General features: G+C 39.2%; 1 protein-coding gene across 1 annotated transcript in view; it reads right to left on the bottom strand.

Annotated features, from left to right (window-relative positions):
• The window catches only part of L3MBTL3 (L3MBTL3, histone methyl-lysine binding protein), a 167,974-nt gene that overhangs the window by 111,629 nt on the left and 39,237 nt on the right, over positions 1-17,108 (bottom strand). Inside the window, 5 exon segments of the mRNA XM_014522505.2 lie at positions 2-43; positions 7,998-8,089; positions 10,985-11,069; positions 13,434-13,575; positions 14,564-14,723. Of these exon segments, the coding sequence (XP_014377991.1) occupies positions 2-43; positions 7,998-8,089; positions 10,985-11,069; positions 13,434-13,575; positions 14,564-14,723 (521 nt within the window).

Here is a 17,108-nt window from a genome sequence, read left to right as displayed (position 1 = left end):
TTCCTGCTTTGAATCCATTTTTGTTGTATGGGAAGGACTGATACTAGAACAGAGAACAGATTAAATACTTAAAAAGAAGTACTTCCAAAGAAAGAACAAATACTTGTAAAGGACAACAAGTGTTACTGCTTGTTATTCAGCCATCTTCTCAAACTAAACATTCGCTTGTAAGTGTATCTAGCTAAATGTTATGCTTTTAAAATCAAGTTATTGCAGACAAAACTTAGTGAATGGTTGAAAAACCAGTTGATACTGGAAAAGTTGAGGACTTTTGAATACCAAAAAAGGCCATGAAGAGGAAACTCACTGTAGAAAAGCAGAAAAGGCTATATTTTTCATCTTTTTAAAATTGTTTTCAACTGAAATATTACAATAATTTTAAATGACTTTTTTCTCAGTCTGTTCACCAACATCTTACTGGAGATCATCATTCATATGATGATAAGGGGGGGAGGTGGAGCAGGTGGATGCTACTCACGGCAAGAGGCATGGAGGCAGCCTCCATGCCTCCTACTGTGAGCAGCCCTATCCTCCCCCAACCCTGTTCTTCTGGCCCCCTCTCCCCTCCCCTTTGTCCCCCACCATCCACCCCGTCTGTCTTCCCTCCATGCTTCAAGACTGCAGGGCTTCCCTGGCCTTTTCTCTGCTAACCAGTAAGTTTGGGGCTTTTTTGCAGCAAGCCTGCCAAAATCACAGAGCCTGCTATTTTTTGTAGATCCCACCAAAAATTTGGTTTCCACAAAAATCGTGCAATCATGATTCCGACAGATACCTACTTATGTGTCCTACCTGTGTCTAGGTCTGGCATGAAAGCTCCTGTTGGTCAACCATCTGGTTGCACAAATAGTTTAACTGTTTCTTACAACTCTTAAATGAAGGGCTATGGTGACACCCACTTAGTTCCACTCAGCTCATCGCATAACAGTACAAAGTGTTATGTAACAAATCTGGATAAAATATTTTCAGCACATACTAAGTCAACTGAATAATGGACTTCAGGCTCAAACCAAATTTACTGAATAGTTTTGGTTGGAAAACCTTTTCTGATTTACATAAAAAGGCTAGGAGTAGCAGACATCTTTGCTACCATATCTCAGGAGTTACCAAGGTCCTGACAGATCTGAACACATGGCTTCCTATTTCCCCAAGACTGGCTGTGTCTACATGAGACACTGACTGCTCAGTAGCTTGTTACTACTGCGCAGTAGCATCACAGGGCAGGACATGTGATACAACACTATTGTACGGTAGTAACGAGCTACTGAGCAGTCAGCATCACCTAAAAGTCACGCTTTCAACAATGCTACTGCACAGTAACTCCAGTTACTTTTTATACAAGTACTAAATGACTGTGCAGTAACAACTGCAGAGTCAGTGTTTCATGTGGATGCGGCCACTGTGTCCTAACCCCGCAGGTTCTACAATATTCTAGAGCCCCTGACAGACATTACATTTATTGTGTGGTTGTTAATCATAAAAGAAGTTGTAACCTCCCACACAGTCAACCAATGTATTGCATGAAAAAATTGGCAAACCAGCCACAAAGATGTTCCACATTTAATGGAACTTCTTAAATACGGAACGTCTTTATGAATGACTTGTATCACGCTTTAATTTGAACATACGCCATGAAGCTCCCCGATCCCCAGCTTCTCCGTGTGCATCATGCATGCATGCTTCTTCTATAATATCAGCATCACAAAGGGTTGCCTAATCAACATCTTCAATTAACCACATATTGCAACCAACTGTATACAAAAGACTCTCAATAGCTTCATCTGTAGACAAGATGACACCTGACGATCAGGAAAAAATTGACCAAGCTCTTGCAAGAGCAATATATTCTTCTGGGACACCATTGTCAATAACTGAAAATGCATACTGGCAGGAAGCTTTTAAATTACTAAGACCATCATACCGTTTGCCCAGCAGACATTTTTTGAGCAAGCCTCTTTTAGAGTCAGAATATGTATGTGTAATGCAATCTGCGCAATGAAAAATCAATGAAGCAGTGTCTTGCAATGCTTACAGATGAATGGACAAATGTGCAGGGAGAGGGAATCATAAAATTTGTGATAACAACACCTCAGTTTTTAAAGAAGCACCAAAACAGGAGAGAAGAGGCATACTGCAGAGTATATCAGTAGTAAAATATATGAAGTCCTACAGAAGATTGGAAGTAGTAAAGTATTTGCTTTGTTAACTGACAATGCAAGTAACATGAAAGCAGCATGGGAGATCATAATGGATAAATATCCACATATTACTGCAATAGGATGTGCATCCCATGCACTAAAGTTGCTTCGTAATGACATCATGAAGTTGACCACTCTGCAAAAGATCCATAGATGAGCAAAAGAAGTTATAAAGCATGTAAAACTTACTCATATTGTAGCTGCAGTCTTTAAGAAGAAGCAGGAAGAAAAGAAAGCAAAGAATAAAATCGTGATAATCAAACTCTGTAGTAAAATTAGATGGGGTGGAGTGGTGATCTCATTTGAAAGTTTGCTAAAAAAAAAAGAATCTCTTCAAGAAACAGTAATAACTGAGGATCTTAAAGTACCCAAAAATGTAAGGAACACTGTACTTGATGAGGATGTCTTCTGGGTTCAGCTGCAGAACTCCCTGAAGATTCTAATGCCAATCTCTTCAGCAATCACTGCATCTGAATCAGACAATGCACTTTTGCCAGACATTCCTTACCAAATGGCCCAGATAAAATCAACTGTTTTTGAGAGTCTAGGTGTATCTCTGCTTACAAGTACAGAAGAAAGAAAAGTGAAAGGCTTTATTAACAGACAGGAAGAATTTTGTTGCCAATCAATTCATGCTGCTGCAAATCTCTTGGATCTAAGATTCAAAGGCAGAAATGTTAGTGATGATAGCACTGCTACTGCATTCGACTGGACTGCAATGCAAGCAACACACTTAGGACTTGAAATCGGAAAGGTACTTTCAAATGTTTCAGAATAAAAAACATCTTCAGGTATTTGGTTCAGGAATGCAGTCTGGGACTCTGTCAAGCATATCCCTCCTGCAACACGGTGGCAAGGCCTTTGCACGACACAGCCTCTGACTCCTCTTGCTTCTCGCCTGCTTCAGATTCCTCCATCTTGTGCAGCATGTGAAAGAAACTGGTCTATGTTTGGAAATACTCACACCAAATCAAGAAATAAACTAACATGTGAAAGAATAGAGAAGTTTGTCTCAATCCAGGCAAACCTTCAGTTTTCAGAAATCCATGAAGATGATAAAAATGAAGGATAAGAAGAAGCAGAAGAAGCAGAAACTGCTGATAGCTCAGAAAATGACACTAAGACAAAGTTTCATATAGCAAAATTTGTATTCAATGAGTCTTGGGTTGTTTTTTTTTCAGCTCTTTTTCTAACAATGAGTGCTTTCTGTAACTGCTTGACACTGTGGAGAAGACTAAGTCCAGAATACATAATAACTTTCTTTGTTTTACTATAATGTTGATGGTTTATTTTCCACTTTAATTTTTGCCCGCTTCTCATAAACTGGCAAAAACTAAGAAATGCTAGGTTCCTTAGAGTTAAGCAGCTTGTAGCTCCGTTTGAAACAAAAATTTAAAATATTTTAAAGTAAATTCAATTAGTACATTTGTAATTATTATCTGAATAAACTATACTTTAAATTTAATAAATAGATGCATAGATTCCTAGAGTTGGAAGGGACCTCAGTGGGCCATCTAGTCTGACTCCCTGCCCCTGGCAAGCAAGAAAAGAAACACCAACCCTGGGGTCATGTGATCCCAGCCAGGTGCCTGTCCAGTCTCTTCTTGAAGACCCCCAAGAATGGGGCGAGCACTACCTCCCTTGGGAGCCCATTCCAGATTCTGGCAACCCTGACCATGAAGAACTTTTTCCTAATGTCCAGCCTGAACCTTCTCTCTAGTAGCTTATGGTCATTGTTCCTTGTCATTCCAGGGGGTGCCCTGGTGAACAGATCATTGCCTACTTCATGTTGCTTTCCCCTTATGAATTTGTACACCGCCACAAGGTCCCGTCTCAGCCTTCTCTTGGAGAGGCTGAAGAGGTTACGTTCCCTTAGCCTTTCCTTGTCGGGCCTTCCCTGCAGGCCTCTAATCAGGTGAGTGGCTCTTCTTTGGACCCTCTCCAGGTTGTCCGCATCCCTCTTGAACTGTGGCATCCAGAACTGGACACAGTACTCCAGCTGCGGTCCGACCAGTGCCGCATAGAGGGGGAGAATCACTTCCCTGAACCTGTTTGTGAAGCACCTACGGATGCACAATGAGGTGCGATTGGCTCTGCCAACTGCTTCATCACACTGGCGACTCATGTTCATCCTGGAGTCAACAGTGACTCCAAGATCTTTTTCTGTCTCACTGGAGCTGAGGTCGCCCCCCAGCCTGTAGGTATGATGCCAGTTCTTCCTCTCTAGATGCAGCACCTTGCACTTATCCTTATTGAATTGCATCCTGTTGCTCTCTGCCCACTTCCCCAGCCTGTCTAGGTCAGCCTGGATCTGGTTCCTCCTCTCCAGGGTGTTAGCTGCATCCCATAATTTTGTGTTGTCCGCGAATTTGGACAGGGTGCTTCCCACCCCCTCATCCAGATCACTGATGAAGATGTTGAACAGTACCGGCCCCAGAATTGAGCCCTGAGGGACTCCACTGCCCACATCTTTCCAGGTTGACACTGACCTGTCTACTACCACCCTCTGAGTGTGATCCTTGAGCCAATTTGCTACCCAGTATACTGTGTAATCACCCAAGGCAAATCCTCTCAGCTTATTTATAAGGATGGTATGGGATACCTTTTCAAAGGCCTCCTTGAAGTCCAGATACATAACATCCACCTCGACTCCTTCATCTAAACAATTGGTGGCCTTGTCGTAAAAGGAAACTAGGTTAGTCAGGCAGGACCTGCCTGCTAAAACCCCTGTTGGTTACCCCTCCGCATCACATTAGCTAGCGGGCTCCCACAGATGTGTCCCTTGATATTTTTTCTAGGATTTTCCCAGGGATAGAGGTAAGGCTGACTGGTCTATAGTTCCCTGGGTCCTCCTTCCTCCCCTTCTTAAAGATTGGGATGACATTAGCCCTCTTCCAATCCTCCGGAACCTGACCCGAGCACCATGAGCACTCATATATCCTTGCCAGTGGATCAGCTATGACCCCCTCTAATTTCTTCATTACCCGTGGGTGGAGTCCCTCCAGTCCCAGTGATTTCAATACATCCAGACCCTCCAAGTGTCTTTTTACCATGTGTGCACTGAACGTTGGTCGGCTGATGTTCCCTTTGTTGGTGTTCGTGATGTATGTTGAGCAGTTCATTTAGATTCCCATTTAAGAAGACAGGCAAAAAACTAATTGAAGAGCTCTGCCTTGTCCCTGCTATCTATGACACTATGCCCCCCTGCCCATCCTGTATGGGTCCCATGCTACCCCACCCCCTCATCTTGCTCCCAACATACCTAAAGAAGGACTTTTTATTGTCCTTAATCCCTGACGCTAGCCTGAGTTCTAGAGTTGCCTTGGCCTTCCTAACTAACTCCCTGGAGGTGTGGGCCAAAGAAGTATACTCCTATTTGCTAGCTACCCCCAGCTTCCACTTCCTGTACATCTCTTTTTTTGCCCTTAAGGTATCCTGGATGCCCCTGGTTAGCCAAAGGGGCTTCCTGGCCCCATTGCCCCCTTTCCTCTGCCATGGGATTGACTCACTCTGAGCCCAAAAAATGGTTTCCTTGAGGAATGTCCACCCATCCTGGATCCTCAACACATCTAAGTTCTTAGCTCCTAACACCCTGCTAACCAATCCCCTGAGTCTATTAAAGTCAGCCTTTTTTAAAGTTTAACACCTGTACCCTGCTGGGTATAATGCCCACCCTTTGCTGGACAGTGAATGTAATCATTTGGTGATTGCTATCCCCTCAGTTGCCTTGAATCTGCAGGTCCCCCACATGTTAAATGTATCAAACATGATAATCTTATGAGCAAACTAAGTTATATGTGATGCATTTTATGTTCTTAAGGTAGCAAAGTGAATTTAGATCTGTGAAGAGTGCTAAGAAAATAAGTATTGCATATATTTAAATTTTTCCCAAAATTTCTGCTTTTTCCAGAAAAAAACCGGGGGGAAAATGGTTTTCCATAGTTTCAAAATTTCCAGAAATTTTACTTTTCTAGTAAAGGAGAGAACTGAATTCATGTCTCCCAGCACCACCACTGCCTCTTCTTTGTACATCTAGCCCTTTTTTTCCTCTGTATTGTGTATTTTGCAACCTTAAAGTGTTCTTTAACCTAGCGTTCTGTTGGTCGTTTGTCACTTTATTTATTTTGTATCACAACTGTGTCAGATTATGAACCACAGCAAAGGCTCCAATCAAAGATCAGGTCCCATTGTGAGAGTCAACACATACCTACACTCAGATTCACACAATGAAAAGACAATTTAAATACAGAACAAAAAAACAGACTACATAACTCTAGGCAGTGGCAGATCCACAGGTGGCACAATGACCCAGATGTACCTCATTTCCAGACTGCATCATGAGAGTAGCAGCTTTTTTAAGTCCCTAAATCCTGTTCCCCTTACACCTTCCCCACCAGCTCTTAGCACATCCTCTCTTCCCTTCTGCCTTCAGTGTCACATTCCCTCCCCCACCTGCCGCTGCCACTGCCCCTGGCTGATGGCAAGGGAAGCTCCAGAGAAGCTCCTGCCCCTTTCCAGTTGGGAACAGCAGCAGCAGTAGTGACAGCAGGCCGGTTCCACTTCCCTGCCTAGTCCTCCCAGGTATTCCCTGCCAGCCCTTGCTGAGCACAGCTGGCTCTGGAACCTCTCCTCCTTGTGAAATGTTGTGGATTCAGAGGGTACAGAGGGAATAGTGGCAGAGGCAGGCATGGGAGGGGGTGAATAGGAAAGGAGAGGACATGCAGCTGAAGACAGAGAGAAAGGGAGGTCAAGCTGAAAGCTGGTGGGGAAGATAGCATTCTTATCTGTTTTGGAGACCTTAAAAAAAGGTTACCCACTGCTGCTCCTGCAGCATGTTCTGCCTGCCTTGGGGGAGAGGGGGCAGGTGGGGAGCAGGTTGCAGTCTTTAGTTTTGACTTTTTTTGACTATGGGAAAATAAGAGAGTTCAGTTGCAAAGAACTCAGAAAGAACTCAGAAAGACTGCAACAGGTCTTTGATACCATACATTGCTGTCTGTAATTTCTGGGTTTAATCTCATGAAACTCATGTAGAAGTTTACATACCTTACAGTACTAATACTGCACAGTTCGCCACAGCACCCTGGTTATGAATCATTAATCTAGAGTCTTTGCAACTTTTCATAAGGACCTCTCTTACATGGCACAATAAAAATACTAAATTGTTTGTGGGAAAATTTGACTTCTGAGTAACAAAGAACAGCACATTTGGCAAAAGAGAAGCATGAGCTGATGGGCTAGCATTCACAAAAAGATGACAGGCAGAACTGCATTAAACTAAGTTTGTGTCTGATGCTATGAAAAAAAGGAAGCCAATGAGCATTGCAAAGAACAAGTAATGGAGTCAGAGAAGCAAGCCTAATATGATCTTTGTAACAGCTTTGTGAACGGATATAAAGGGAAAAAACAACATTTTGTATATCCCCAAAAAAAGAGACAAATACTACATATTCTCATGTCTGGTACAGGATTTGAACTGTGAAGACAGAAAAGAAAGGCTGAATGCTATGTAGGAGAAAGCAGAGAAATCTGAAATGTCCTGAATCCTACAGTGAGTCTAGGTTCCACATGATAATGCAGCAATCACAGATCTGTAGTTTATTAATTAATTGAGAAAATATAGGCAAACGTACCTACCTTCCACACAGTCTTCATTATTTTGTTACTAAACAGTGTGAGACTTCTTTCACAGGAAATGAAAGCTTACAAAGCCATCCTATATTTTGATCATTTATCTTTTGAATTTACTTCCTTAAAAATTCATGCTAATAGGGGATCAATTGATTTTGGTTTAAAAACACACACCTCTTTAAACAGCTTAGCAGGTGCTGCTATGGCCTTTTCTTCCTCCAAATATGAAGCCCAGCACCATGCTTTCTTTCCTTTAGAGGGTACAGCTGTAAAGAAATATGAAGTGTTAAAAATACTTTGGCAAAATTACTGAATTACTGACTTCCTAAAGAGTGCAAAATAAAATAAAAATAAGAGTGTGTCTGTCTCAAATCTCAGGTCTGTTTATAGGCATATATGGTATTTCTCAGGACTTAATCCAGAAAAAAATTCTGTCTGCAGCCTTATAACTAGAAAATTCCTGAGGCTTTCTTTGAAATGGCTTCTACATATCCAGACTGATTAGTAGGAAAACAAAAGTCTTATTACAATGACTAGAAAAAACACATTTGATCTTGCCTTCTGCCTCATTCCCATCATTCCCCCAAAGAAAACATCAGAAGTCTGAAATGTATGATCTTAGTACACCTATGGAAAAAAAAATCAATCCAAATAGTACAAAGGAACATTCAACATTTCAAAAAGTTTATCTAGCCTACAAATAAAGATTTGCAGTTCATGGAAATATTTTCATTCAGGGCAGCATTCAAGACATGCTTAAGAGCTTTTCTGAATGACAGCTATCATAATTTCTTCTTTGGCACTATTCAGAGTGCTTAACTCAAAACCATCACTTTGTACTTTGATGTTCTGGGATGGAATCGCAAGAATTTATAAAACCATTTCTCCAAACCATCAGAAATGTCACTAGCTCTTTTTCTACTGCTTAGGAAATCACATGGTACAAATCTCTAATTTCACCCAGAATTAAACTCTAAACTTCTCAGAATATGTTCAGTGTTGTAACAGTCCATCATAAATAGATAGAGGCCTTGCAAGATGGGCTACTCATTACCAGTTGTGCCCACACACCCCAGTTCCATACTATTGATATTTGCTTACAGTATGCCTTCCTGGCTCTCAACTCACACCTCCCCCCAGCTCTCCCTCCCCCAACAGCACATTTAGCTTGCCATTTTTTATTATAAAGTCACTGTGGCTGGACTAAAGGTTACTCAGTATCTAGCAAAATGATCCTTATTGGGCACTATCACAATAGAAATAAACAACATCAAAACTAGTCTGGCTATCTATGCACAAATATCACTTAGCTCTGCACCAACAACCTATACCTATGCTATACCCCTCCGGAAGAAAACCTGCCAGAATCATCATATTATAATAAGTACTGGACAAACAGATTGCTTGGGAGAGATATATGTCCTTGTTTTATTTAAATTTACATCACATTTGAAATCAGATCTTCATATCTGTTTGTACAATGTACCTATCTGATGGATTGTCTATCTACCACAATAATATAGATTAAAATGACTGCTTCTGAATCTATGATCAGAACTTTTATTCCGCACCCTTTTGCTGAAACAACACTTTCATGAATAAGCTAAATGTGCAGAGATTATTCTGTCAGTGGATGGCAATATTTTCAGTCGCAAATCTGCTTTGCTCCTTTATCATGTGAATCATGCAGTTCTCACTTTGGAACAACTGCCTGCATAAATAACACTTAAACTTCAGTAGCAATACTACAGTTGTGTCAAGTGGGGCTCCTCCTTAACATCCTAAATATTGCAGGTGCCTCGCTGATCTGCATGCTTCAGCTGTCTAGTGGGTAGCAGAGCTACTATAAGCTCTCTGTTGATTAAGGAACAGGCAGCTGCTGCTGCTGCGAAACATCTGTGAGATGCCTCACAGTCCACCACAAGAAATATATTGGAGAGTAGTATATACAATGCTGAGAGCAAATAATTAATGTATTATAACTGCTTATCCTGTTGATTTTCCTAAAAGAATCTATCATTCTAATAGACTGAATATACTGCACTCATTTTAAATGATTTTATTAGGCCTCTTTATACAGCGTATATCCCCTTGGACTGATTAAGGCAATTATTTTGAAACAGTTCCACAAATGTGTCTAAATTTCCAGCAGAGATTGTAGATACAAAAATTGTTCCCGAAGGAAAAAAAAATAATAAACTTGCACTTTGGTTTACTGCACATCTCTGAATGACAAGTAGCCCAGGCCTTGTCTGCAAAGTAAGCCTACCTCTGTGTTCCAGAACAGCGTTTTTCAGGCAGGTAGCCCTGTTTCAGGCATACAAGCAATACAGCTATATCCATATGATCTTACAGTGGGCTAATTAGCACTACTGAACAACAATGCCAATTAGTTTGCCCCCTATTTAGGCCATTCCAGTTACCACACAGCTACAGCTATACTTCTGCTTTACGCTACCTGCCCACCACAATGTACTTTACAATACTACTCTAGAGCTTGATATGTTTACTGAGAAGATGTAGCCAAAGTAAACTGGATTCCTGTTTCTATCAAGGCCCCTTTACACCACTGGCTCAGTCTCTAACATCACATAAAGTACACTTACACTTTTAAATACCTCTTCTCACTGCCAGAGCCAGGTACACAGGCTTTATTGCAAATGAGAATAAAGCACCAAGCATTGGTTACTTTCCTCAAAGCTATCTAAAAGTCGTCCTGACCCTTTACTCCTCTAACATTAATTGCTATAAATATAATTATGGTAGAAAAAATTTAATCAACTGAAACATAATCAACACGGTATAAAAATTCATTGTAATAGTTTAATTTCTACAGCTATGATGGATAAGCTTGACTTGCTGCAAACATAGGGTATGAACAGTCAAAATTACACCATTTTAAAGATATAAACTGGGCTAGCATAAACTAGCTGATACTTGCAAAATGTTCTCTCCCACACTAAATTCATCTAGACCCTAGTAATTTAACCCTTTTTCATTCAAAGGTAAGTGTTCTTGGTTTAGCAATATAGACAATACAGTAATAACAGATCTAACTGAGCCACACTAAAAATCCTTCCCGTACCCCAACTTTACAGTAAAATGGCTTGTCTACTTCAGCAAAACTTCAGAATCTTTATTTTCCCCACCTATCAACTTACTTTGCTTTAAAAGGGCCATATCACCTCTTCTTTTTCTTCTGGCTCTCTGAGAAACTCTCAGAATCCTCCCTTCCTGCTTCTCCTCCTAGATTCAACATTTAAGAAAGTAATAATTTCATCAGTCATACAGCCAAATAAAGTTATAAAGGATGGGTATCTCTCCAATATCATACCTTAACCTGTACAATTTTAATAGCAAATTTAAAAAAAAAATCAACGATGAATTACAACAAACACTATAAAATTAAAGACAACTCAAAGGGTCCTCAAATTTTGGAACTGCATTCTTTTAAAACTAGCTAGCCTTGTCTTTGCCATAGAGATTCCAGATCAGGTCCTTATATTCTGGAACAGAATTCATTTAAAACTAGGTAGTCTGCTTTTTGCATTAGAGACTCCAGACTCCTCAGAGCAGGGTGAGCTGGAGCTAGCTGTCATTCTCTTCACTGTGTTCACTCTTCCAAAATGATCTAAAAGAAACAGTATTTCTTTAAGAATTGTATCCTTGTTTAAAAAGCAAACTACAACTTTTTCCTCTTATGCAATGTAAACTGACATTGGTCCTTTTTACTTCATTTCAATGTTTCTGGATTAACAAATACAGTAATACCCTGAATAGTTACATGATTCATTTCGGAGACTGCTCTTGCATGAAGGCACTGAACTGTCTCCTAAATTTTGCCCACAAAAATGTCTCATAGACAACTACAAATTCCCCTCCCACAACTCAGGTGGCTTCTATCTCTAAGGCAAAGTTATTCCCCTTTGCATTAAACCTCTATTTCTACCACCAATTCTGTAAAACCTTCTGGAAAAAATTAATGTACTGACACAGTGAAAGGATCTTATTTGCTTTTGACATAATGCTTTCATCCTATGAAAAGCTGTAATTCCAAAAGGAAAACAAAATTTATTCCCAAGTCATCACATATGAATTTCCATTTTCTTGTTTTATTTATATTATACTATGATGACTATTGCTTCATATTATATTTTTTATCATTTACAGTTTTACTTCTTTAACAAATGCTTCAAAACAACCTTTCACAATGCACAGGTTTAAATGAGTGCTATCTGCTTTTGCATACATCTAAGAGACATAAGAAATCACGCATGCAAGCTGGCAACCAGCTGGAGGTTTATAATCAGTGACAAGACATGCTAGCATACTCCTGGCAAAGGCAAAAAATAAAGAAAAACCTCATACTTCTTTTGTATCAGAAACATGAGCAATAGTGTAGGGCTTAAGCAAAGATATGTCAAGCATAGAAGACATGTTTCTCCTAAATGCCAGAGTATAGTTATAATTATAGGTAATAACTGTCATCATAAGCCAGAGCCTGCCAAATGTCTGTAACAAAGCAAGCAGGCATACTGACAGCAAGAAGCCACATGTGTTTGTTTAACAGCAAAATGTGATGGTTGTTACTTATTCCTAGAAACAAAAGTAACACAGCACAGGACGGATTGTACCCCAACAGCCTAAATCAAGCACCTAGAAACTACAGGTAACTTTAAGGCATAGCTCAGACAAACAAGGAAGTGGTGACATGAAGCTAATTAACAAGTGTCACTTTCAGGAAGTGCAAAGAAACTGATACAGCTTTAAGAAAATCATTTCCCAGACACAAAGGGCCAAATTCATCCCTCTATTTTGTCAGGGATAACTTTGGATACATCTTTAATCTTCATTGTTTTAGACTTTCTGGTGACCGACAACTACCCATAAAGATATGGTTCATAGCTAACCACATATAAAAACCCAGAAAAGAACTAAACTGTTTGTGATAAACCTTCCCCTATGACATTGGGAAAAAACCTAAGCCACCACTGGAACAAGTCCTGTAAGATTAAAAGGTATTTATTAATAAAATATTCTGAATGCAATTAAAAAAAATCAGGGAATTCAAAGCTATGCTTCCCATAACTGTAATATGACTTTACTGGAAATAGCTATTAACTTACTAATATTTGTAATACTATGTAGTAAAATTTGTGCAACATCACATAGTAATGCTTGTAGTGGGGTGTATATCTTCTATATCTCCTTATCTGTCTGTGCTTAATGCCCAAATGACGCTGTCTTTCCTTGACATTTTTCCCTTCTTTTTTTAAAGAAGGGGAAAAGAGATGGAAAAAAGAAATGGATTAGGATTTAAAATGGATTAGATCTGTCACCAATTAGGCATAAACATTTCAATCTAATATTCTATCAAATACTACAATATAGACTGTGTGAGAATTATGTACTCCAAAGTGCACTGCAGTCCAAAAAGAATACTAAAATGTAAATGTTTGACATAGGTGATCACTTGAAACTTTTCACGTCCCACTGTGATATATAAAAATGCTCAATAGTTAGCCAAATCAGGGTAGATGCTGCTAGCCCTGAATAAGTCAAAATTCCCACCAAAACATCTGCAGGATCGCTTCTATGAATCATACTAACTGTTTCTTCAATCTTCTCTTTCTTCTCTTCTCCATCCTCCTGGGATTCTCCTTTAAGAGGAAATTTTGTTTTTCTTTTCCGAGGGCCTTTGGAATCATCTTCCCCGTTGAATTCCACGCTTTCTTGGTCCTCCTTTGGTTCTCTGTGAAAAAAATCATAATGACAAAAACCAACATCATTTCAACTTCTGAATCTCTTAATCAAATAAAAGGTAATGATCACTGAAAAATATATTGGTCTTAAAGTATCATACAAAATAAATTCTTTGAATTACTATTAAGAATAACAGCTGTCAAAAGGTTAACCTGCAAGTTACAGCAGTAATTGCTAAAGAAAAGCTCTCCATCTATAAAGAACAGGTTCCATGTATTTTAAACATTTTCTCGTTTCCACTTGCCATCAAAATTCATAAAGAAGCAATTCCTGTGAAATGTCTGAGACTACAGGGCAGTTTAAAGAAAAGAAAGAACTAGCAATTACTAAGCCTGACAAATCCATTTAAAATAAGCTGACATGTAACAGTGGATTGATAGGCAGGCAACCAAACAGACAACTTTGAGGCAATTAATTAAAAATAAAATGCTTCAAAACATAAATGTCAGATTCACCCAGTGAAACTCACAATTCATAGTAAGCATGTAACAGAAAACCTTAATTTGTGGTGAGATGAGTAGCGTCAGTGTACCATCAAAACAGAAGGAATTGAGAAATTATCACAGGTTGGTGTTTGCAGTTGCTGACATATTATATAGCTGTTGCACTTAACCATAATTAACTCAGCACACAAACCATCTGATCGTTGATCATCCTAATTTTAGTTACTATAAAACAGAGTGGGAGTCTGGCACTACTTCATTCAGACCAGAGACGAATTCTCCATTGCTTGCATCAACAATATAGCATTCAAAAGACAGTATTTTCTGGGCAACTAATGCAGCTTTTAACGTACGCATTATACAAGAATAAAGATCTCATATGCTACCTACGACTATTCAGAAAAAAAAAAAAAAGATAGCTGGACCTTTAAACCCACCAAAATCAGGTTGCTTAATTTTTTAATCCATTACGTTCTCTTCTCATACTTGGTTCACATCAACTTCCTTGTGTGTGTGATTTATAATAGCACCTACTTGTTTTTCATCTGCTGTGCACATTTCTGGCTGCAAAATTTCCCTTCCGAAACAAATTCTTCTACAGATCCATAGTGATAACAGTTTTCACAGAAAACAAGTCCGTCGACTTTTGCAGTTTCCTTCAACTTCATGGGGATCCCCATCTTTTCAGAAAAGGCTGGTAAAGAAAAGAGTAATTTCACTGAGCAACACATCAGAAATTTCAAACCAAAGAGTAGATCTATGGGGCAACCAGAGGATCTACTGTTAGCTCTTGAACCAATGCCTACTGTTCACAAAGGACCAGCCAGCACCTGAGGGCTGGCCTTCACCAGTACAGGTTTTAGCATTCAGTAGAAGACACGTATCTATTAACTTCATATTTTTGCAATCACTGGACTAGAAAATATATTAATGTACTGGTACATGCCAAGATGTTGATCTTTGTCACATAAATTTACTATGGAAGGCAGATGTACTGAAGACTGAGGTACTTCAGCCACAGGATAGGCACTGAATGGGCAGGAGCTGTACAGACTCCCCCATGCTGCCCTGCCCACATGCCTCATTCCTGACCTTGTAGGACTGCTGTTATAATTGCCAACTGCATAAAAGGAATTTGGTGGTCATGTTTTTCTTTTTCTTTAATAAATAAACACTGATTTATGTAATTAAAAGCCTAAGCCAAGAGGCTTCCTCCTATTATAGCATCTTCCTTCAAAAGTTTGCATTCAATTGCTCCTGTTCTCTACCAAAAGAAATAAATACATGTTTTCCCTCTTACTGCTCTGGTAAGAAGGCACTTTAAAAAAGACCCTTGAAGAAGTACTTGCAGATAGAAAATGACTGAGAATGGAGCTTTTTATTCCTTTTATGTCCCTTAAAAGGTAAATTCCATGTCACAAACAAACTCTCCTTAAATACAACTGTTTTTTAAACTGCAGGCAAATGAACTCCAGAATCTATATCTTTCTCCACTTGAAGAATCCATCACTAATAGGGTGTAAAGTAGTACTTAACAGCTTTCTGTTAGTTAAGTGGCACCATGGCCTTTCCTCAAGTAATTTCAGTCCAAAGGAGTCATGACAATAAGCATATCTTTGGAGATGAACAAACTTATCTGCCATAATGCAAGATGTACGTCCCCATGCTGAAGTCATGGCTAAAACATAATGTACTGAATATATCTGATTTCACCCATAAGAGGTTAACTAGATTGAAGATGAAAATGTATATTTCACATAATAAAACTGTGATCACACAAATATAAGAAATATCGAAGAGTTGCAGGATATAAGAGATGATACAGATATAAGAGACACCTAATTCATGATACACTGCATGGGGATACTATGTTAAATATGTTTTCACTTTCGTGTCACTAATTTGAATCTTGTAAGAGCCAATACTGCCTGAAAATCATTTACAGTTGTTATCAGTCTTGTTCCTTCACAGACACTAAACAAGCATCCAGGTAACAAAATCACCAATAACAATGGATAATAATTATAATAATAAGTCATGCAAGTTAATAATTTCAGGAAAGAGGATGAAGGTTGAATAATCATGAAAAATAAACTACTACTTCGTCCTCCAGGTCATAGGGAATGCATATTAGTGAGATGGCATGAAAAAAAATTATTGCCATTACTTGTGCTGCTGTGGAAATTTACTTACTGTCATTTGGTTAATCTGATATTCATAAAAATTCCAAGAAATATTATACCTTTAACTTAAAAACAAAAAAAAAAATTAAATTGTAACATCTACAAGGACAACAACACATAGGAGTAAGAAATTATGGGAGTTGTTATATTTTCTTTTCAATGCTATCTTATTGATGTTGCATCCAGGCCATACAAAAATCATTTTGAGTATCTGTTATAATTTAGGGCACCTTTCTGAGGGCAAAAAAGATAAATTTCCCCTATGCCAATATTTAATTTCTTCAAAAAAACTCCAATCTATCCCTATTACCATGAGACTAAACACTCACACAAACCTTCAGATTTGATTGTACAAGATTTGTATGCAACAGTAAATGTCCATCTATAACAATCCAGTGTGATGGAGTTATAAGGAACAAACAGATATCCCAAATTTAAATTGTCATGAGTTATGTTATGCAAAAATCATATAAACAATGCCCTGTAAAGAAGCAGTTCTCAACTTCTTTGGACTCAAGGCACCCTTCAACAACTTTTATGAATTGAGTGGCACCCAATTTCAAAAACTAACATATACAGCAGGTCAAGGAACTTAAGGGAGCCCACCCCTGCCCCAGCCCTGGTAAAATCTGTGTGCAAGGAAGGAGCCCGCCAGGGGGCACTTGCCTGCCTGTACACAAATGCCAGGAGCTTGGGGAATAAGCAGGAGGAGCTCATCCTCCTGCTCAATGCAAAAAATTATGATGTCACAGGGATAACGGAGACCTGGTGGGACTCCACCCATGACTGGACCACGGGTATAGATGGCTATATCCTGTACAGGAGGGACTGTGTAGAGAAAAGGGGCGGGGGTGTAGCTCTCTATGTTAAGGAAAGCTACACGTCCCTGCAAGCCG

Source organism: Alligator sinensis, unplaced genomic scaffold, assembly GCF_000455745.1.
Source record: "Alligator sinensis unplaced genomic scaffold, ASM45574v1 scaffold889_1, whole genome shotgun sequence".
Classification (NCBI taxonomy): domain Eukaryota; kingdom Metazoa; phylum Chordata; order Crocodylia; family Alligatoridae; genus Alligator; species Alligator sinensis.
Note: the sequence above shows the minus strand (reverse complement) of the source record. Positions and strands in the feature narration are given on the sequence as shown.